Source organism: Petromyzon marinus, chromosome 30, assembly GCF_048934315.1.
Source record: "Petromyzon marinus isolate PM22_M1 ecotype Great Lakes invasive population chromosome 30, UKy_Petmar_22M1.pri1.0, whole genome shotgun sequence".
In the NCBI taxonomy this organism is placed as follows: Eukaryota; Metazoa; Chordata; class Hyperoartia; order Petromyzontiformes; family Petromyzontidae; genus Petromyzon; species Petromyzon marinus.
Window position 1 is genome coordinate 1,996,566 of NC_133696.1, and position 18,796 is coordinate 2,015,361.

General features: G+C 44.1%; 1 protein-coding gene across 1 annotated transcript; it reads right to left on the reverse strand.

Moving 5' to 3' along the window:
- Positions 1-14,123: 14,123 nt before the first annotated feature.
- On the reverse strand, positions 14,124-16,497 carry LOC142929361 (uncharacterized). Its single transcript, XM_076070585.1, has 3 exons — positions 16,490-16,497; positions 15,943-16,065; positions 14,124-15,323 (listed from the first exon to the last, which is right to left on the reverse strand). The coding sequence occupies exons 1-3, from the start codon at positions 16,495-16,497 to the stop codon at positions 14,693-14,695; spliced, it is 762 nt and encodes a 253-aa protein (XP_075926700.1). The 3' UTR covers positions 14,124-14,692.
- Positions 16,498-18,796: the final 2,299 nt, after the last annotated feature.

Consider the following 18,796-nt stretch of genomic DNA (forward strand, 5'->3'; position numbering starts at 1 on the left):
GGTTCAACCCCTGGTGGTGTTCTGGGTGCTTAGCCATACAAGAGTTAATCTTTATGAACCGGGTGGCCATAGAAACGCCCTTTGGCCTCTCTGCAGTGTCACAATCGGGAAACAGTGCAATGTCTAAAAGCCAGAATTGTAGGATCATGATTACCAGCAGATGGCAGACCAAGATGAAAGAAAATGATCAGTTGCTACCAGAGGGCGTAATGACAGCCATGATTCGAATAGTTAATCGAATACGGTGCTGTAAGAATAATAATTGTGTGCGTAACGGGGTGAAATCACTCGATTGCTGTTATTACTAAAGGATTGCCACGTTACTAGCGGGTACGCACAATATCTTTGGACGCTGTGGCCTGGACCGTGAGTGAAGACTGACAACGTATACAGCAGTACTGCAAGTGTGGCATTATGCCCTCTAGTGGCATCGTTTCAATTAATTTGATTCATACAGTATTTGATTTTGGTCGAGGACCACGAGGCAGATTCACTTAAATATTTTGTATTTGTCTCCGATGTGGCAAGAATAGTCACAGCCAAGGTATGGAACCAATCCGAAAGGATGTCCTCCAAAGATCGAGTGATTCAATCAGCTCGTGTGCGGGTGTTCATCCATCCAACAGTGGATCGATCATGGCTGATAATGATCATGATCCCTCCCCATGTTCACCTTCAGACGCTGGACCGTGTCTCAGCCATGACCTTACCAATTTGCCGGGCCACCCCCGAGGTCGACTCAGCCTAAGATTACAATACAGTATCTACTTCGGGAATAGAGATGATGCACTTGATGCTCTGGCCACATCGCACGCCGTTCTATACCAATCTTACTCATAGGTGTTCGCCAACAGCACTTGCCTTGATAGTCTATAAAGGGGATATCTAAATACATTAAGGTTTGCGTCTTGTTTGTTTTCCAATTTGTATTTCGCTTAAATGTATGTCGTTCGCGCTGCGTTAATGATGCCATGAGCAGAGGAATCCCTTGGGAAATCTTGCAGAGGATCTGGACATCTGTGATAAAGAGCTTTATAGCTCATCGGATTCCTCCAGTATAGACGGTATAGATACATATTCTGATTCTGAGAGCAGTACGGCCCCGTGTGGAAGTCATGCTTCACACTTCAGCCCTTGATGAGTGTTAAAACACAATGGGTACTGTACTGTAATATAAGTCAGCACCCTGTAAGTCACGTGGAACGTGTTTCGCAATCATCAGACACGTGCAGCGTGTAAATGTTTAATTTGTATACGAAGGGATGTAAATTGGTGGGCGGGGGAGGTGTGCAGTTCTGTGATGGGTCAAGGGGAATGGGCGTTTAGGAAACGCGATTGTTATGTTGGGCTCAATTAGTCAATTAAAATCTAATCATATACAATGACAACATGAACACCCTATGTATTGTAAAGTATAATTAAGGGGTCTGTGTGTGTGTGCGCACACGTGCACTGATCAGTCGCAGATGCACTATTGTCTTTGGGTATCGATTTGAGAGAATAAGAACGGATTTCGTAGCAGAGAACTCGGCGATATACGACTGAAATTTGTATTTCCAGAATGGTTTGTTTTCCTGGTGATTACTGTAGTTGTACAATAGTCCTTAAGGGCCCTGTACTCGTTCTCTGCATTAATGAGGTTTTTTTTATTTATTTGTGTGCTGCTGTGCTGACGCACCACGAATCTCCGTTGTAAAATAGCCGGAAAACCGACTGGACGGGTTAATCTTTGCAACAAATCAACCAACCGTTGCCGGGGGGGGAGAGGGCAACGACATCTCAAAGTGTGTGGCCAGATTGTGAAACAAGGGTTGGGGTGATTATCTTCTCTGTTGGTAGTGTTATTAGCCGATGGTGGAAACTCCACATTCCTTGGTGGAACAACTCGTGCCGATGTCCCACAAAACGGTCTATCGCTTTCATTGCTTCCTTCTCCTCCGTAGGAATTGTGAGCTGGGATCAACTTTCGCCCGGGATTTGAATCTGCCCCTCCATCCCATCCAGCGTCTTCACAATAATAGTTCTCTCTCTCTCTCTCTCGCTTTGTATTACAGATCCTGGGCCATCACGAAGAGGGCGTTATCCTTGTCTTGCACAATTACGTGTTTACTAAATTGATTTCATGAAATGCAGTTGAAGTCCATACATACCCACGACGGTGTATAAAAACAAATTAAGGGCTTCTTTTTTCAGGCCGAGCTGTCTGGAACTGAGCTCCATTAAAGGGGGTTGTTTCCCCATCCCTCTTTCTTTTGAGAGATTAAGAGAAAATAAATCATCCTCTAATGATGCGTATGACTGTAGGGACTCCGCACATGTCTATCGATTTCACCCTGTTGTTGTTGGCCTGACTGGATGTGCTTCACATAATGTTTTTTTCAGGTTTGTTGAATTCTCGTTTCTCATCTTTTTGTTTTATTTACCTCCGTGATTTGTTCTTGACACCTGATGAAGATCGCTTGCGTTGTGATCGAAACGTCGTGATTGTTTTTTGTTTTAATATAATTTTATTGTAGTTCTACATACGTGACTTTACCGAAAAAAAAACAATGAGTGAGGGCCTTACTTATTACCTGACCGGTAAGAGAGCAAAACAACATTCATCTCTGTCCAGGAATTTTTTTAAAAAAACCTTTAGAAACCACTAGAATGTAGGCAAGGAGTTAGAATCGGGGCCACGTGTGCATGTTTACATTTTTATTGTAAATCCACGTCGCGTGGGTTATTTGACCATACTTCACCATTTTGGTCGGTGAATGTGGGGAGCAGTCATACGAACATGGTAATACAATGATTTTGCTTCACTGGTCACAACACTGCAATCGTGAATAATCGTGGTCGGTAGAGTTCCCACCAGGTAAATCAAAATAAGCGTGAACTAAACCTTAATTTGGTCATGACTGGAACATGCGTGTTTTCTGATTTGAGCGAATGTGTATCCCGTGTGAATGTGTCCTGTGTGAATGTGTTTCCTGTGTGAACTGTGTGAATGTGTATCCCGTGTGAATGTGTGTAGTGTGTGAATGTGTGTCCAGTGTGTCCTGTGTGAATGTGTATCCCGTGTGAATGTGTCCTGTGTGTGAATGTGTGTCCTGTGTGCACTGTGTGAATGTGTATCCCGTGTGAATGTGTCCTGTGTGAATGTGTGTCCTGTGTGAATGTGTGTCCTGTGTGAACTGTGTGTCCAGTGTGTACTGTGTGTACTGTGTGAATGTGTATCCCGTGTGAATGTGTCCTGTGTGAATGTGTGTCCTGTGTGAATGTGTGTCCAGTGTGTACTGTGTGAACTGTGTGAATGTGTATCCCGTGTGAATGTGTCCTGTGTGAATGTGTGTCCTGTGTGAATGTGTGTCCTGTGTGTCCTGTGTGAACTGTGTGAATGTGTATCCCGTGTGAATGTGTGTAGTGTGTGAATGTGTGTCCTGTGTGCACTGTGTGAATGTGTGTCCTGTGTGAATGTGTCCTGTGTGAATGTGTGTCCTGTGTGAATGTGTGTCCAGTGTGTCCTGTGTGTACTGTGTGAATGTGTATCCCGTGTGAATGTGTCCTGTGTGAATGTGTGTCCTGTGTGTCATGTGTGCATGTGTGTACTGTGTGCATGTGTGTCCTGTGTGAACTGTATGCATGTGTCATGTGTGTCCTGTGTGAATGTGGGTAGTGTGTGAATGTGTGTACTGTGAATTCTGTGTGAATGGGTGTCCTGTATGTACTGTGTGAATGTGTGTAGTGTGTGTCCTGTTTGAATGTCTCCTGTGTGAATGTCTGCACTGTGTCCTGTGTGAATGTGTGCCCTGTGTGAATGTGTGTAGTGTGTGAATGTGTACTGTATGTACACTGTGAATGTGTGTAGTGTGTGAATGTGTCCTGTGTTAATGTGTGTCCTGTAAGTACTGTGTGAATGTGTGTAGTGTGTGAATGTGTCCTGTATGTACACTGTGAATGTGTGTAGTGTGTGAATGTGTGTCCTGTGTTAATGTGTGTCCTGTAAGTACTGTGTGAATGTGTGTAGTGTGTGAATGTGTACTGTATGTACACTGTGAATGCATGTACTGTGTGAATGTGTGTCCTGTGTTAATTTGTGTCCTGTAAGTACTGTGTGAATGTGTGTAGTGTGTGAATGTGTCCTGTATGTACACTGTGAATGCATGTACTGTGTGAATGTGTCCTGTAAGTACTATGTGAATGTGTGGTGTGTGAATGTGTACTGTATGTACACTGTGAATGCATGTACTGTGTGAATGTGTGTCATGTGTTAATGTGTGTACTGTAAGTACTATGTGAATGTATGTAGTGTGAATGTGTACTGTATGTACACTGTGAATGCGTGTACTGTGTGAATGTGCGTCCTGTGTTAATGTGTGTCCTGTAAGTACTGTGTGAATGTGTGTAGAGTGTGAATGTGTGTAGTGTGTGAATGTGTGTACTGTAAGTACTATGTGAATGTGTGTAGTGTGTGCATGTGTACTGTATGTACACTGTTAATGCATGTGCCACAGTGTCGGCCTTCACAGGTGCTGCTCGCTAACAGCACTTGCCCCTACAGTCTGTTACAGACTATACGGGGGATCTTTGTCTTTGTGTTGTTTGAACATGTGTGCTGTGACTGTGTTAATGTGTTACTGTGTTCATGTGTAATGTGTTGACGATGTGTGCTGCGTGAATGAGTGTTGACTGTGCATGCGTGTGTGGTGTGTTGTCAACTGCGCTGTGTTTTGACTGCTCACCGTGTGTAATGTACTACGTTGAAGGTGTGTGTGTGTAATGTACTACGTTGAAGGTGTGTGTGTAATGTACTACGTTGAAGGTGTGTGTAATGTACTACGTTGAAGGTGTGTGTAATGTACTACGTTGAAGGTGTGTGTGTGTAATGTACTACGTTGAAGGTGTGTGTGTAATGTACTACGTTGAAGGTGTGTGTAATGTACTACGTTGAAGGTGTGTGTAATGTACTACGTTGAAGGTGTGTGTGTAATGTACTACGTTGAAGGTGCGTGTAATGTACTACGTTGAAGGTGTGTGTAATGTACTACGTTGAAGGTGTGTGTGTAATGTGCTACGTTGAAGGTGTGTGTGTGTGTAATGTACTACGTTGAAGGTGTGTGTGTGTAATGTACTACGTTGAAGGTGTGTGTATGTAATGTACTACGTTGAAGGTGTGTGTGTAATGTACTACGTTGAAGGTGTGTGTGTGTAATGTACTACATTGAAGGTGTGTGTGTGTAATGTACTACGTTGAAGGTGTGTGTAATGTACTACGTTGAAGGTGTGTGTGTAATGTACTACGTTGAAGGTGTGTGTATGTTTAATGTACTACGTTGAAGGTGTGTGTGTGTAATGTACTACGTTGAAGGTGTGTGTGTAATGTACTACGTTGAAGGTGTGTGTATGTAAAGTGTACTACGTTGAAGGTGTGTGTATGTAAAGTGTACTACGTTGAAGGTGTGTGTGTGTAATGTACTACGTTGAAGGTGTGTGTAATGTACTACGTTGAAGGTGTGTGTAATGTACTACGTTGAAGGTGTGTGTGTGTAATGTACTACGTTGAAGGTGTGTGTGTGTAATGTACTACGTTGAAGGTGTGTGTGTGTAATGTACTACGTTGAAGGTGTGTAATGTACTACGTTGAAGGTGTGTGTAATGTACTACGTTGACGGTGTGTGTGTAATGTACTACGTTGAAGGTGTGTGTGTGTAATGTACTACGTTGAAGGTGTGTGTGTGTAATGTACTACGTTGAAGGTGTGTGTAATGTACTACGTTGAAGGTGTGTGTGTGTAATGTACTACGTTGAAGGTGTGTGTGTGTAATGTACTAAGTTGAAGGTGTGTGTGTGTAATGTACTACGTTGAAGGTGTGTATGTGAAGTGTACTACGTTGAAGGTGTGTAATGTACTACGTTGAAGGTGTGTGTGTGTAATGTGTTACGTTGAAGGTGTGTGTGTAATGTACTACGTTGAAGGTGTGTGTGTGTAATGTACTACGTTGAAGGTGTGTGTGTAATGTACTACGTTGAAGGTGTGTGTGTGTAATGTACTACGTTGAAGGTGTGTGTGTGTAATGTACTACGTTGAAGGTGTGTGTGTGTGTAATGTACTACGTTGAAGGTGTGTGTGTGTAATGTACTACGTTGAAGGTGTGTATGTGAAGTGTACTACGTTGAAGGTGTGTGTGTGTAATGTACTACGTTGAAGGTGTGTGTATGTAAAGTGTACTACGTTGAAGGTGTGTATGTAAAGTGTACTACGTTGAAGGTGTGTGTGTGTAATGTACTACGTTGAAGGTGTGTGTGTGTAATGTACTACGTTGAAGGTGTGTGTGTAATGTACTACGTTGAAGGTGTGTGTGTGTAATGTACTACGTTGAAGGTGTGTGTGTGTGTAATGTACTACGTTGAAGGTGTGTGTGTGTAATGTACTACGTTGAAGGTGTGTGTGTGTGTAATGTACTACGTTGAAGGTGTGTTTAATGTACTACGTTGAAGGTGTGTGTGTGCAATGTACTACGTTGAAGGTGTGTGTGTAATGTACTACGTTGAAGGTGTGTGTGTGTGTAATGTACTACGTTGAAGGTGTGTGTGTGTAATGTACTACGTTGAAGGTGTGTGTAATGTACTACGTTGAAGGTGTGTGTGTGCAATGTACTACGTTGAAGGTGTGTGTGTGTAATGTACTAAGTTGAAGGTGTGTGTGTGTAATGTACTACGTTGAAGGTGTGTATGTGAAGTGTACTACGTTGAAGGTGTGTAATGTACTACGTTGAAGGTGTGTGTGTGTAATGTGTTACGTTGAAGGTGTGTGTGTAATGTACTACGTTGAAGGTGTGTGTGTAATGTACTACGTTGAAGGTGTGTGTGTAATGTACTACGTTGAAGGTGTGTGTGTGTAATGTACTACGTTGAAGGTGTGTGTGTGTAATGTACTACGTTGAAGGTGTGTGTGTGTAATGTACTACGTTGAAGGTGTGTGTGTGTGTAATGTACTACGTTGAAGGTGTGTGTGTGTAATGTACTACGTTGAAGGTGTGTGTGTGTAATGTACTACGTTGAAGGTGTGTGTGTGTAATGTACTACGTTGAAGGTGTGTATGTGAAGTGTACTACGTTGAAGGTGTGTGTGTGTAATGTACTACGTTGAAGGTGTGTGTGTGTGTGTAATGTACTACGTTGAAGGTGTGTGTGTGTAATGTACTACGTTGAAGGTGTGTGTGTGTAATGTACTACGTTGAAGGTGTGTATGTGAAGTGTACTACGTTGAAGGTGTGTGTGTGTGTAATGTACTACGTTGAAGGTGTGTGTGTATAATGTACTACGTTGAAGGTGTGTGTGTGTAATGTACTACGTTGAAGGTGTGTAATGTGTGTCCTGTAAGTACTGTGTGAATGTGTGTAGTGTGTGAATGTGTCCTGTATGTACACTGTGAATGTGTGTAGTGTGTGAATGTGTGTCCTGTGTTAATGTGTGTACTGTAAGTACTATGTGAATGTGTGTAGTGTGTGAATGTGTACTGTATGTACACTGAATGCATGTACTGTGTGAATGTGTGTCCTGTGTTAATTTGTGTACTGTAAGTACTATGTGAATGTGTGTAGTGTGTGAATGTGTACTGTATGTACACTGAATGCATGTACTGTGTGAATGTGTGTCCTGTGTTAATGTGTGTCCTGTAAGTACTGTGTGAATGTGTGTAGTGTGTGAATGTGCACTGTATGTACACTGTGAATGCATGTACTGTGTGAATGTGTGTCCTGTGTTAATTTGTGTCCTGTAAGTACTGTATGAATGTGTGTAGTGTGTGAATGTGTGTACTGTAAGTACTGTGTGAATGTGTGTAGTGTGTGAATGTGTACTGTATGTACACTGTGAATGCATGTACCGTGTGAATGTGTGTCCTGTAAGTACTGTGTGAATGTGTGTAGTGTGTGAATGTGCACTGTATGTACACTGTGAATGCATGTACTGTGTGAATGTGTGTCCTGTGTTAATTTGTGTCCTGTAAGTACTGTGTGAATGTGTGTAGTGTGTGAATGTGTCCTGTATGTACACTGTGAATGCATGTACTGTGTGAATGTGTGTCCTGTGTTAATGTGTGTACTGTAAGTACTGTGTGAATGTGTGTAGAGTGTGAATGTGTGTAGTGTGTGAATGTGTGTACTGTAAGTACTATGTGAATGTGTGTAGTGTGTGCATGTGTACTGTATGTACACTGTTAATGCATGTGCCACAGTGTCGGCCTTCACAGGTGCTGCTCGCTAACAGCACTTGCCCCTACAGTCTGTTACAGACTATACAGGGGATCTTTGTCTTTGTGTTGTTTGAACATGTGTGCTGTGACTGTGTTAATGTGTTACTGTGTTCATGTGTAATGTGTTGACGATGTGTGCTGCGTGAATGAGTGTTGACTGTGCATGCGTGTGTGGTGTGTTGTCAACTGCGCTGTGTTTTGACTGCTCACCGTGTGTAATGTACTACGTTGAAGGTGTGTGTGTAATGTACTACGTTGAAGGTGTGTGTGTGTAATGTACTACGTTGAAGGTGTGTGTGTGTAATGTACTACGTTGAAGGTGTGTATGTGTAATGTACTACGTTGAAGGTGTGTGTGTAATGTACTACGTTGAAGGTGTGTGTGTGTAATGTACTACGTTGAAGGTGTGTGTGTGAAATGTACTACGTTGAAGGTGTGTGTAAAATGTACTACGTTGAAGGTGTGTGTGTGTGTGTAATGTACTACGTTGAAGGTGTGTGTGTGAAATGTACTACGTTGAAGGTGTGTGTAATGTACTACGTTGAAGGTGTGTGTGTGTAATGTACTACGTTGAAGGTGTGTGTGTAATGTACTACGTTGAAGGTGTGTGTGTGAAATGTACTACGTTGAAGGTGTTTGTGTAATGTACTACGTTGAAGGTGTGTGTAATGCACTACGTTGAAGGTGTGTGTGTGTAATGTACTACGTTGAAGGTGTGTAATGTACTACGTTGAAGGTGTGTGTATGTAATGTACTACGTTGAAGGTGTGTGTGTGTAATGTACTACGTTGAAGGTGTGTGTGTGTAATATACTACGTTGAAGGTGTGTGTGTAATGTACTACGTTGAAGGTGTATGTGTGTGTGTAATGTACTACGTTGAAGGTGTGTATGTGAAGTGTACTACGTTGAAGGTGTGTGTGTGTGTAATGTACTACGTTGAAGGTGTGTGTGTATAATGTACTACGTTGAAGGTGTGTGTGTGTAATGTACTACGTTGAAGGTGTGTGTGTAATGTACTACGTTGAAGGTCTGTGTGTAATGTACTACGTTGAAGGTGTGTGTGTAATGTACTACGTTGAAGGTGTGTGTGTGTAATGTACTACGTTGAAGGTGTGTAATGTACTACGTTGAAGGTGTGTGTGTGTAATGTACTACGTTGAAGGTGTGTGTGTGTAATGTACTACGTTGAAGGTGTGTGTAATGTACTACGTTGAAGGTGTGTGTGTGTAATATACTACGTTGAAGGTGTGTGTGTGTGTAATGTACTACGTTGAAGGTGTGTATGTGAAGTGTACTACGTTGAAGGTGTGTAATGTACTACGTTGAAGGTGTGTGTGTGTAATGTACTACGTTGAAGGTGTGTGTGTAATGTACTACGTTGAAGGTGTGTGTGTGTGTAATGTACTACGTTGAAGGTGTGTGTGTGTGTAATGTACTACGTTGAAGGTGTGTGTGTAATGTACTACGTTGAAGGTGTGTGTGTGTAATGTACTACGTTGAAGGTGTGTATGTGAAGTGTACTACGTTGAAGGTGTGTGTGTGTGTAATGTACTACGTTGAAGGTGTGTGTGTATAATGTACTACGTTGAAGGTGTGTGTGTGTAATGTACTACGTTGAAGGTGTGTGTATGTAAAGTGTACTACGTTGAAGGTGTATATGTAAAGTGTACTACGTTGAAGGTGTGTGTGTGTAATGTACTACGTTGAAGGTGTGTGTGTGTAATGTACTACGTTGAAGGTATGTGTGTGTAATGTACTACGTTGAAGGTGTGTGTAATGTACTACGTTGAAGGTGTGTGTGTGTGTAATGTACTACGTTGAAGGTGTGTGTGTAATGTACTACGTTGAAGGTGTGTGTAATGTACTACGTTGAAGGTGTGTGTGTGTGTAATGTACTACGTTGAAGGTGTGTGTAATGTACTAAGTTGAAGGTGTGTGTGTGTAATGTACTACGTTGAAGGTGTGTGTGTGTAATGTACTACGTTGAAGGTCTGTAATGTACTACGTTGAAGGTGTGTGTGTGTAATGTACTACGTTGAAGGTGTGTGTGTGTAATGTACTACGTTGAAGGGGTGTGTGTAATGTACTACGTTGAAGGTGTGTCTGTGTAATGTACTACGTTGAAGGTGTGTGTGTGTAATGTACTACGTTGAAGGTGTGTATGTGTAATGTACTACGTTGAAGGTGTGTGTGTAATGTACTACGTTGAAGGTGTGTATGTGAAGTGTACTACGTTGAAGGTGTGTGTAATGTACTACGTTGAAGGTGTGTGTGTATAATGTACTACGTTGAAGGTGTGTGTGTGTAATGTACTACGTTAAATGTGTGTGTATGTAGTGTACTACGTTGAAGGTGTGTATGTAAAGTGTACTACGTTGAAGGTGTGTGTGTGTAATGTACTACGTTGAAGGTGTGTGTGTAATGTACTACGTTGAAGGTGTGTGTGTAATGTACTACGTTGAAGGTGTGTGTGTGTAATGTACTACGTTGAAGGTGTGTGTGTAATGTACTACGTTGAAGGTGTGTGTAATGTACTACGTTGAAGGTGTGTGTGTGTGTAATGTACTACGTTGAAGGTGTGTGTGTGTAATGTACTACGTTGAAGGTGTGTGTAATGTACTACGTTGAAGGTGTGTGTGTGTGTAATGTACTACGTTGAAGGTGTGTGTAATGTACTAAGTTGAAGGTGTGTGTGTGTAATGTACTACGTTGAAGGTGTGTGTGTGTAATGTACTACGTTGAAGGTCTGTAATATACTACGTTGAAGGTGTGTGTGTGTAATGTACTACGTTGAAGGTGTGTGTGTGTAATGTACTACGTTGAAGGTGTGTGTGTAATGTACTGCTTTGAAGGTGTGTCTGTGTAATGTACTACGTTGAAGGTGTGTGTGTGTAATGTACTACGTTGAAGGTGTGTGTGTAATGTACTACGTTGAAGGTGTGTGTGTAATGTACTACGTTGAAGGTGTGTATGTGAAGTGTACTACGTTGAAGGTGTGTGTGTAATGTACTACGTTGAAGGTGTGTGTGTATAATGTACTACGTTGAAGGTGTGTGTGTGTAATGTACTACGTTGAATGTGTGTGTATGTAATGTACTACGTTGAAGGTGTGTATGTAAAGTGTACTACGTTGAAGGTGTGTGTGTGTAATGTACTACGTTGAAGGTGTGTGTGTAATGTACTACGTTGAAGGTGTGTGTGTAATGTACTACGTTGAAGGTGTGTGTAATGTACTACGTTGAAGGTGTGTGTAATGTACTACGTTGAAGGTGTGTGTAATGTACTAAGTTGAAGGTGTGTGTGTGTAATGTACTACGTTGAAGGTGTGTATGTGAAGTGTACTACGTTGAAGGTGTGTGTAATGTACTACGTTGAAGGTGTGTGTGTAATGTACTACGTTGAAGGTGTATGTAATGTACTACGTTGAAGGTGTGTGTGTAATGTACTACGTTGAAGGTGTGTGTGTGTGTAATGTACTACGTTGAAGGTGTGTGTGTGTAATGTGCTACGTTGAAGGTGTGTGTGTGTAATGTACTACGTTGAAGGTGTGTGTGTAATGTACTACGTTGAAGGTGTGTGTGTGTAATGTACTACGTTGAAGGTGTGTGTGTGTGTAATGTACTACGTTGAAGGTGTGTGTGTAATGTGCTACGTTGAAGGTGTGTGTATGTAATGTACTACGTTGAAGGTGTGTGTGTGTAATGTACTACGTTGAAGGTGTGTGTGTGTAATGTACTACGTTGAAGGTGTGTGTGTGTAATGTACTACGTTGAAGGTGTGTGTGTGTAATGTACTACGTTGAAGGTGTGTGTGTAATATACTACGTTGAAGGTGTGTGTGTAATGTACTACGTTGAAGGTGTGTGTGTAATGTACTACGTTGAAGGTGTGTGTGTAATGTACTACGTTGAAGGTGTGTGTGTAATGTACTACGTTGAAGGGGTGTGTGTAATGTACTACGTTGAAGGTGTGTGTGTGTAATGTACTACGTTGAAGGTGTGTGTGTAATGTACTACGTTGAAGGTGTGTGTGTGTAATGTGTTACGTTGAAGGTGTGTGTGTAATGTACTACGTTGAAGGTGTGTGTGTGTAATGTACTACGTTGAAGGTGTGTGTGTGTAATGTACTACGTTGAAGGTGTGTGTGTAATGTACTACGTTGAAGGTGTGTGTGTGTAATGTACTACGTTGAAGGTGTGTGTGTAATGTACTACGTTGAAGGTGTGTGTGTGTAATGTGCTACGTTGAAGGTGTGTGTGTAATGTACTACGTTGAAGGTGTGTGTGTAATGTACTACGTTGAAGGTGTGTGTGTGTAATGTACTACGTTGAAGGTGTGTGTGTAATGTGCTACGTTGAATGTTGCCGTGTGGCTGACTACGCCCCTGGGGCAAGTCTGGGCACGTTCCCCTACAAGAGCCGACGTCGTGTTCGTGGCTCGCGTCCTTTCACTGCCTTCCTGAAAATGTTATGGCCACATGTTTTAACGTCGTGCCGAACGTCAAACAGTTCCAAGTGCAGCGCTGTACGGTCCACTCACACCGCACACGATCCCACGCAACACAAACGTGCCACAAAGTAGATTGTATTAAAAGATCATTGTAAAACATGTTGACACCCGTTGGGCAATCCCTGTTGGACGGAGGCCTCCTCCAACACGGCATGTCGCGTCAGGGGCGAGAATGTTCGACAGTACAGTGCTGTGCCATACTTCGCCACGCTGGTCACTGCGGGTTGAACGTGGAGGCCCACGCCCGGTGCTTGGATGTCTATAATCGGCCACGGATAGCGACTGTGGCCGATTGTAGACCGTGCAAGTGTACGTTGTCGCTGTATTACATATCGAAATGAAGAAAACTGTCCATACCCAAACTATTATAACGTTCCAACTATCTTGTGTTTGCCACACCAACCTTCCCCCCACGCCCCCCATTGACTTGTCGGCAACCTTAACTAGACGTATAGGGCGATTACATTTCCGAGAGGAAGTGTAAATGGGGTTCCACGCGCGAATGGAGTTGTGCGGTTGAGGAATGTGGCGCCATCTCGTTACTGGCCGTGGTTGGTGGTGGTAGTGGTGGCGCTGTTACTGTTGTTGTTGCTGTTGTTAATGCTGCTGCGTGTAATGGAGTCCCGGGTCTCGGTGATGCAACAACTTCGTTCCCCGTGTGTGAAACGTAAAGGCCCTTTCACGCGAACATACACCTATCAGTGCCCAACCTTATTACAGACCAATTTAGACCTTATAAATCTCAACGTTCACCCTATAAAGTCCCATCAAGGGAGAAACACACCTTTGCCCCTATTGAAAGGGCTGTAACGCCACTTGGTGAAAGCTGTTCAATACGGGGTATAAACCGTATGGGTTGACGTGGTGCGCAAACACCCTGGTGAATTACAACTTCCCCACGGGCCAATGTCCACAGTCCACGTTTAACACGGGCCGAATCGGCGAGTACAATACTGTACCTCGTGACATCGGGACGTGTTATTTCCGACGTACATTTAACTTTCCAAGAAAAATGGCCATGTTAAAAGACGTGAATGTACCGTATATGTTTGTAACGTCTTTCGCACTATTTTAGCCAACAGTGCTAACCGGATCCATAGGTTACTGCGTTTCAGATCTTCGTGTTCACATTTCCTGGAATGGTTTTCATGTCAAACGTTGGCTACACGAGTTGGCAAACACTCTTCACCGTCCGTGTTCTATTAAACATTTCTACCATTTGATATTTAGGCAGCCTACGTGGCATTCCAACTTACCCGTGCTTTAAAGTAGTTCTCCCAAACTCATAAAAACTCCCGGTTGTCTAAATCGATTCAAGTTGTATCGCACGCTCAAAACAAATGCCATAAACTTAAGCTACACAACCAGAACAAGACATTACAGGAACAAAATAATTTATTCAGGTTTAAATCAACCGCAGCGGGGAATTCACAACGCGCGCACACCGTATCCACGAGAGCCCAAGTGCGGCACGTGGTTCTGTACACGCCAATACCCCAGGGCTCGCTTGGCGCAACATCAAAACACACAAAGTGCACGCGGGACAAGAGGAGAGAGAGTCTCCCCGCCGCATCTTGAAGCCACCACGAGTGTCGCACGGCTTTATTACAAGGACAAGGGTTCCAACATTCGCGCCGCACACGGAGCCCGCCGGAAGCTTTGTACAGCCAAGTGCAACAACAACCATCACACACACCTCTCATTATGGGGGTGGGTGGGAAACATGGAAGTAACGTCACAAGTTAAATAAAAACGACAACATACGGTGGGGAGGTGGAAACCATTCAACAACTTCCAAAAACAACAGGACAATTCAAGCGTTGCATCAAAAAACACAACACACCGCTCTCCTGCAACAACACACACACACGTGTGTGTAGCGGTCCGCATCGCCACCACGGGTCCATCACCACCCCACAGGAGGCGTCTCTCCCCCTCTCTCTCCGTCACGCACACCCCGCTTCTCTGTACACGGCCGCGAAGTCGCGCTCCATAAAGTCCTCGGTGCGCGACCAGTCCTCATCCGCGGGCTCGTAGCTCCCCTCCGCCACGCCGCCGGCACCGTCCCCCGCGGCACTCGAGCTCCAGCCTCGGGGCGCCCAGATGGGGACCACGAGAGCCCCCCCCCAGCAGCCGCCGCGGGCTCGCTCCAGCGCCCGCGAGTACCCGTCCAGGTCGCCCGCGTCGCGGGGCGCCGCGGGTCCCGCCGCGAAGTCGCCGCGCAGGCGCTCCCGCCTGTACTCGTCGCGCATGAGGAACTGCGTGGTGTTGTGCGGAGCTCGCAGCCCGGCCACCAGGCACCCGTTCACGTTGCGCGGACGAAGCTGACGCCGCTTCTGACGCTGCTGCTGCAGTCTCTGCTGTTGCGACAGCCGCTGGCTCCGGGGGGTGGGAAGACGACGCAGCAGCGGCGGCGGCGGCTGCCGTGGCTGCTGCTGCCGTGGCTGCTGTTGCCGCTGCTGCTGTTGCCGCCGCTCCCTGCGCCACCTGGGGCGCCCGGGCGCTTGGAGCCGCCGCCAGCGCCGCCCGCGGGCGGACGGGGCCGGGGCCGCCGCAGCCGCCGCCTTCCCGTCTAACCTGCCCATGGGGGGCGCACACGCGGCCGTTACAGCGGGGTGGGCGGCTCGCACGCACGCCGCAGGGGACGGGGGGCAGCACGGGGAGGGAGGCGGCAAGAAGCTGGACGGGATTATGTAGAGTGCCGCGGGAGGCTCGGCCCCCGCGGGAGGTGAAGGCGGCGGCTGCTGCTGCTGCTGCCACACGCGGCGCCGCTCAGGGAGCGGGGGTAAGAGAATCATGGGACACACGAGGATTAGGCTGGGGGGGGGCACGGGTGTGTGTAGGGAGTCGCGACTGCAACAACCGGGATGAGGGTGGAGAGGGAACGGTATGGAGGGGAAACTTCTGAAAACTTCAAAAAATCGGGGACAGACGAATCGTCTCTACACTGTACGTACAGTGCCTATATACACAACACGGTGCCGTGCTGCGTATATACACCCCTTGGTTTAAGACGAGGGAGGAAAAAAATAAAAAAAAGTTTTTCTTAAAAAAATAATATAAAGTAGAGAAAACGTCACTTGCGCCAGCCAATTCAAAAACATTACCAAACTTGACTTTGCTCCGTAAACAAGTAGTAAAAGTTATTTCTTGTCGGCTAACGGTATGAGATTCACCAAAGGGGCCCCATACACACCTTCTGTCGACGAGCTCCCCGCGAAGGAAATGGCGTCGCGTCAGCTTGCTGCCGGTCCTTACGTACTCGTCGCTCGGGTCACGGCGTGCAGTTCGGCAATTTACGGAAAACACTCGGCCGACTCTGTTGGCCAATCACCGGTCGGCATCGCCGGGTGCGGGGCGGGGCCACTCCGTTCGGTAGCCAATCGATTCTTTCCGAGGCGTTCGGTAATCTTCGGCGTTTTCCGGAAATGTGGCGACGTTGCTGTTTCGTTTGCGCGCCCGTCGCTGTGGCGGGCGACGAGCGATTCGTCGATTCGCTTGGAGGATAGTTTGTTAAAAATCGATTATCGTTGGTTGAGATATATTTCATCTAGTCGTTCCCATAACAACGTATATGTTTTCATTATTTAAGTAAGTCGTACATTAAGGTTAGTATCAAGCACCGGAACTAACGTGAAAACAACAAAAACGAGAGAGAAAAATAACAATCGAGATCTGAATCGAATCGTTACCCGGAATCGGTTTGAAAGCGATCGTGGAATGGTGAATTGATAGACGCATACAGCTTCATTGAACGATTAATAATTGATTACTTGATTAAAAATTATCGCATGATTTCAATGTTACGATGCAGTGAATCGCGTTTGTGCAATCTACTGTGGATCCGTACGTCTTTGTACCGTCAATAAATTGACTAGATGCCGCTACATTCACAATGTCGCAAACAATCGATGCCTTTAGTCAATTGATTGAACGGCCTCGGGTCAAATCTTTACTTCTGTAACAGTTATCGTAGAATGTTTGCGTGTTATTTTAAACCACCACCCCTAACACGTTTCGTCAATAGCACTCTGTAAAACGTCGTGGTTAAAAATATAGACATCGTTATTATATAGTGTGTTATTAAACAGTGGAATCGACGAATATCGTCGAGTTGACTAGTTATTAATGTTAGTCCGCGGTGCTTATCCGCGCGTTGAATTAAACTCCGCTTGAAATCGCGGATCATTGGGAGGGTAAGGAGGAATGGTGTGAGGAGTTGTGTTGTTTATTTGCACAAAAAACAAGCGAAATATAAAATGCAAATAAAGAGTAAAATAAAAGGTTGGAAACGCAATAGGGCCACTATGAAAACCACACCAAAAAAAGAACAATATTATACATCAATTGATCAGTCAATCGAAGAATACTAATTACATTTAAACATGTTTAACTCGGTATGGAACAAAAAAAATAAGAATAGCTTTTTACCCTTTCTGGCAACAAAATAGGCGTCAAGACGTTCAAACACCAAACAGAAACATTTTTACGATCAATGAAATTGTGCATTAACCACACACAGTATACCTGTGGTGAACATACAAACAAACATGTCTCTTGATGATATAATGGGCATCTTCTTTGAGACTGATGGACCTGCACCAGAGACAGCCTTCTCTAGGGCATCGTCTCACCAGTATCAGACCAGACAACCCCAAAAGGCGAACAGTAACAAAGACAAGAATGCCACTATAGCACACCACTTATAGCAGCTAGTATCACAGTATTAAAAACAATAACAAATAAAGTTTTACCCCCTTCTTTGGTTATTTCGGTAAAGTCACGTAGAATGAGAATAAAATACTACATTTATAAAATAAAATAATAATATTCTCACGACGTTTCGGCCACAACACAAGCGGCCTTCATCAGGTGAAGGGACGAGACTGTCTGGAGGACAGCGCTGGAGTGAAAAAGCCACGCTCAGATCGCGACCTTTAAGCTGTGTGAGAAGAAACAAAGCGCCTTGACAAAGGAATTAGCATACAATTTAGCATTGAAATAGCTGAGTGATTAGCTTGTGACTGGTCACAGAAATGGCTATGGAAAGAAAGGCGTCAAGATGTTCAAACAGAAAACTTTTGCAAGAACTCAAGTATTGAATTAAGCACAAACATGCCTCTGAATCTTGAATTGAAGCTTTCGCGACTGCGGTAATCCATACTCTTTGGTTCTTTCGGTAAAGTCACGTAGTTATAATTATTTTATACCTACGTGACTTCACGTGACTTTACCGAAAGAACCACAAAGAGTATGCCTCTTTATGATTTAATGGCATCGTCTTTGAGACAGTTCCATTTATAGTTATAGTTCCATTTATTTGGTATAGCCCTGTGAGCCATTCGGCTCTTGAATCGGGTGCAACCACAACAAACAAAAAAACAAAAACACGAACAAGACAACATCGTAAAGTGACTATGTGACTGTGCAAACAGAAAATCCATGAAAAAACATCAACATATTCCTGAATAAAGTACCGTACACCAACGCTGTGTGCAAAAATCCCAGTGGGATGCAAGTCAAACAACAACAAGACAACTAAGATTAAGGCCATCAGTCTAACTCCGTACTACAACAAACAAAAACATGGCCAAACCAAAAAACTTTTCGAAATCACCAAAATAAAGCCATAAATGCAACGTAACAGTGATCATAGTAACCGTGACCGAATTTTTAACAATAAACAACATAAACAACATGTAACACCAAACCCTAGCAGGGGTCGGGAACCTTTTTGACTAAGAGAGCCATGAAAGCAAAAAATTTGGAAATTTATTTCAGTGAGAGCCATATAATATATTTTAAAAGTGAATTCAACTAAATGTCAGTATAATAAGCCTCTGAATTTATTCTTTTAAATAATGTTGTTATAACACTCACCATTAATGCGACTTCTGGTGCTGCATGGATTTGCTGATGTCTTTGTAGTCGGGTTGGTACTTGGTGAGGTTAAGCTTCATGCAAGCGTTGAGGCTTTCATCCGTTAAACGTGATCGTAGGTTGGACTTGATGTTTTTAAGATGTGAGAATGACTGCTCACATGCATACGT

Bases quoted from the DNA above. Each gene is read 5' to 3' on its own strand.
- LOC142929361 (XM_076070585.1), bottom strand. The intron at 15,324-15,942 runs GTGTGTATGGGG...CCCCATGGGCAG, and splicing joins GGGGAGCTCGTCGACAGAAG to GTTAGACGGGAAGGCGGCGG.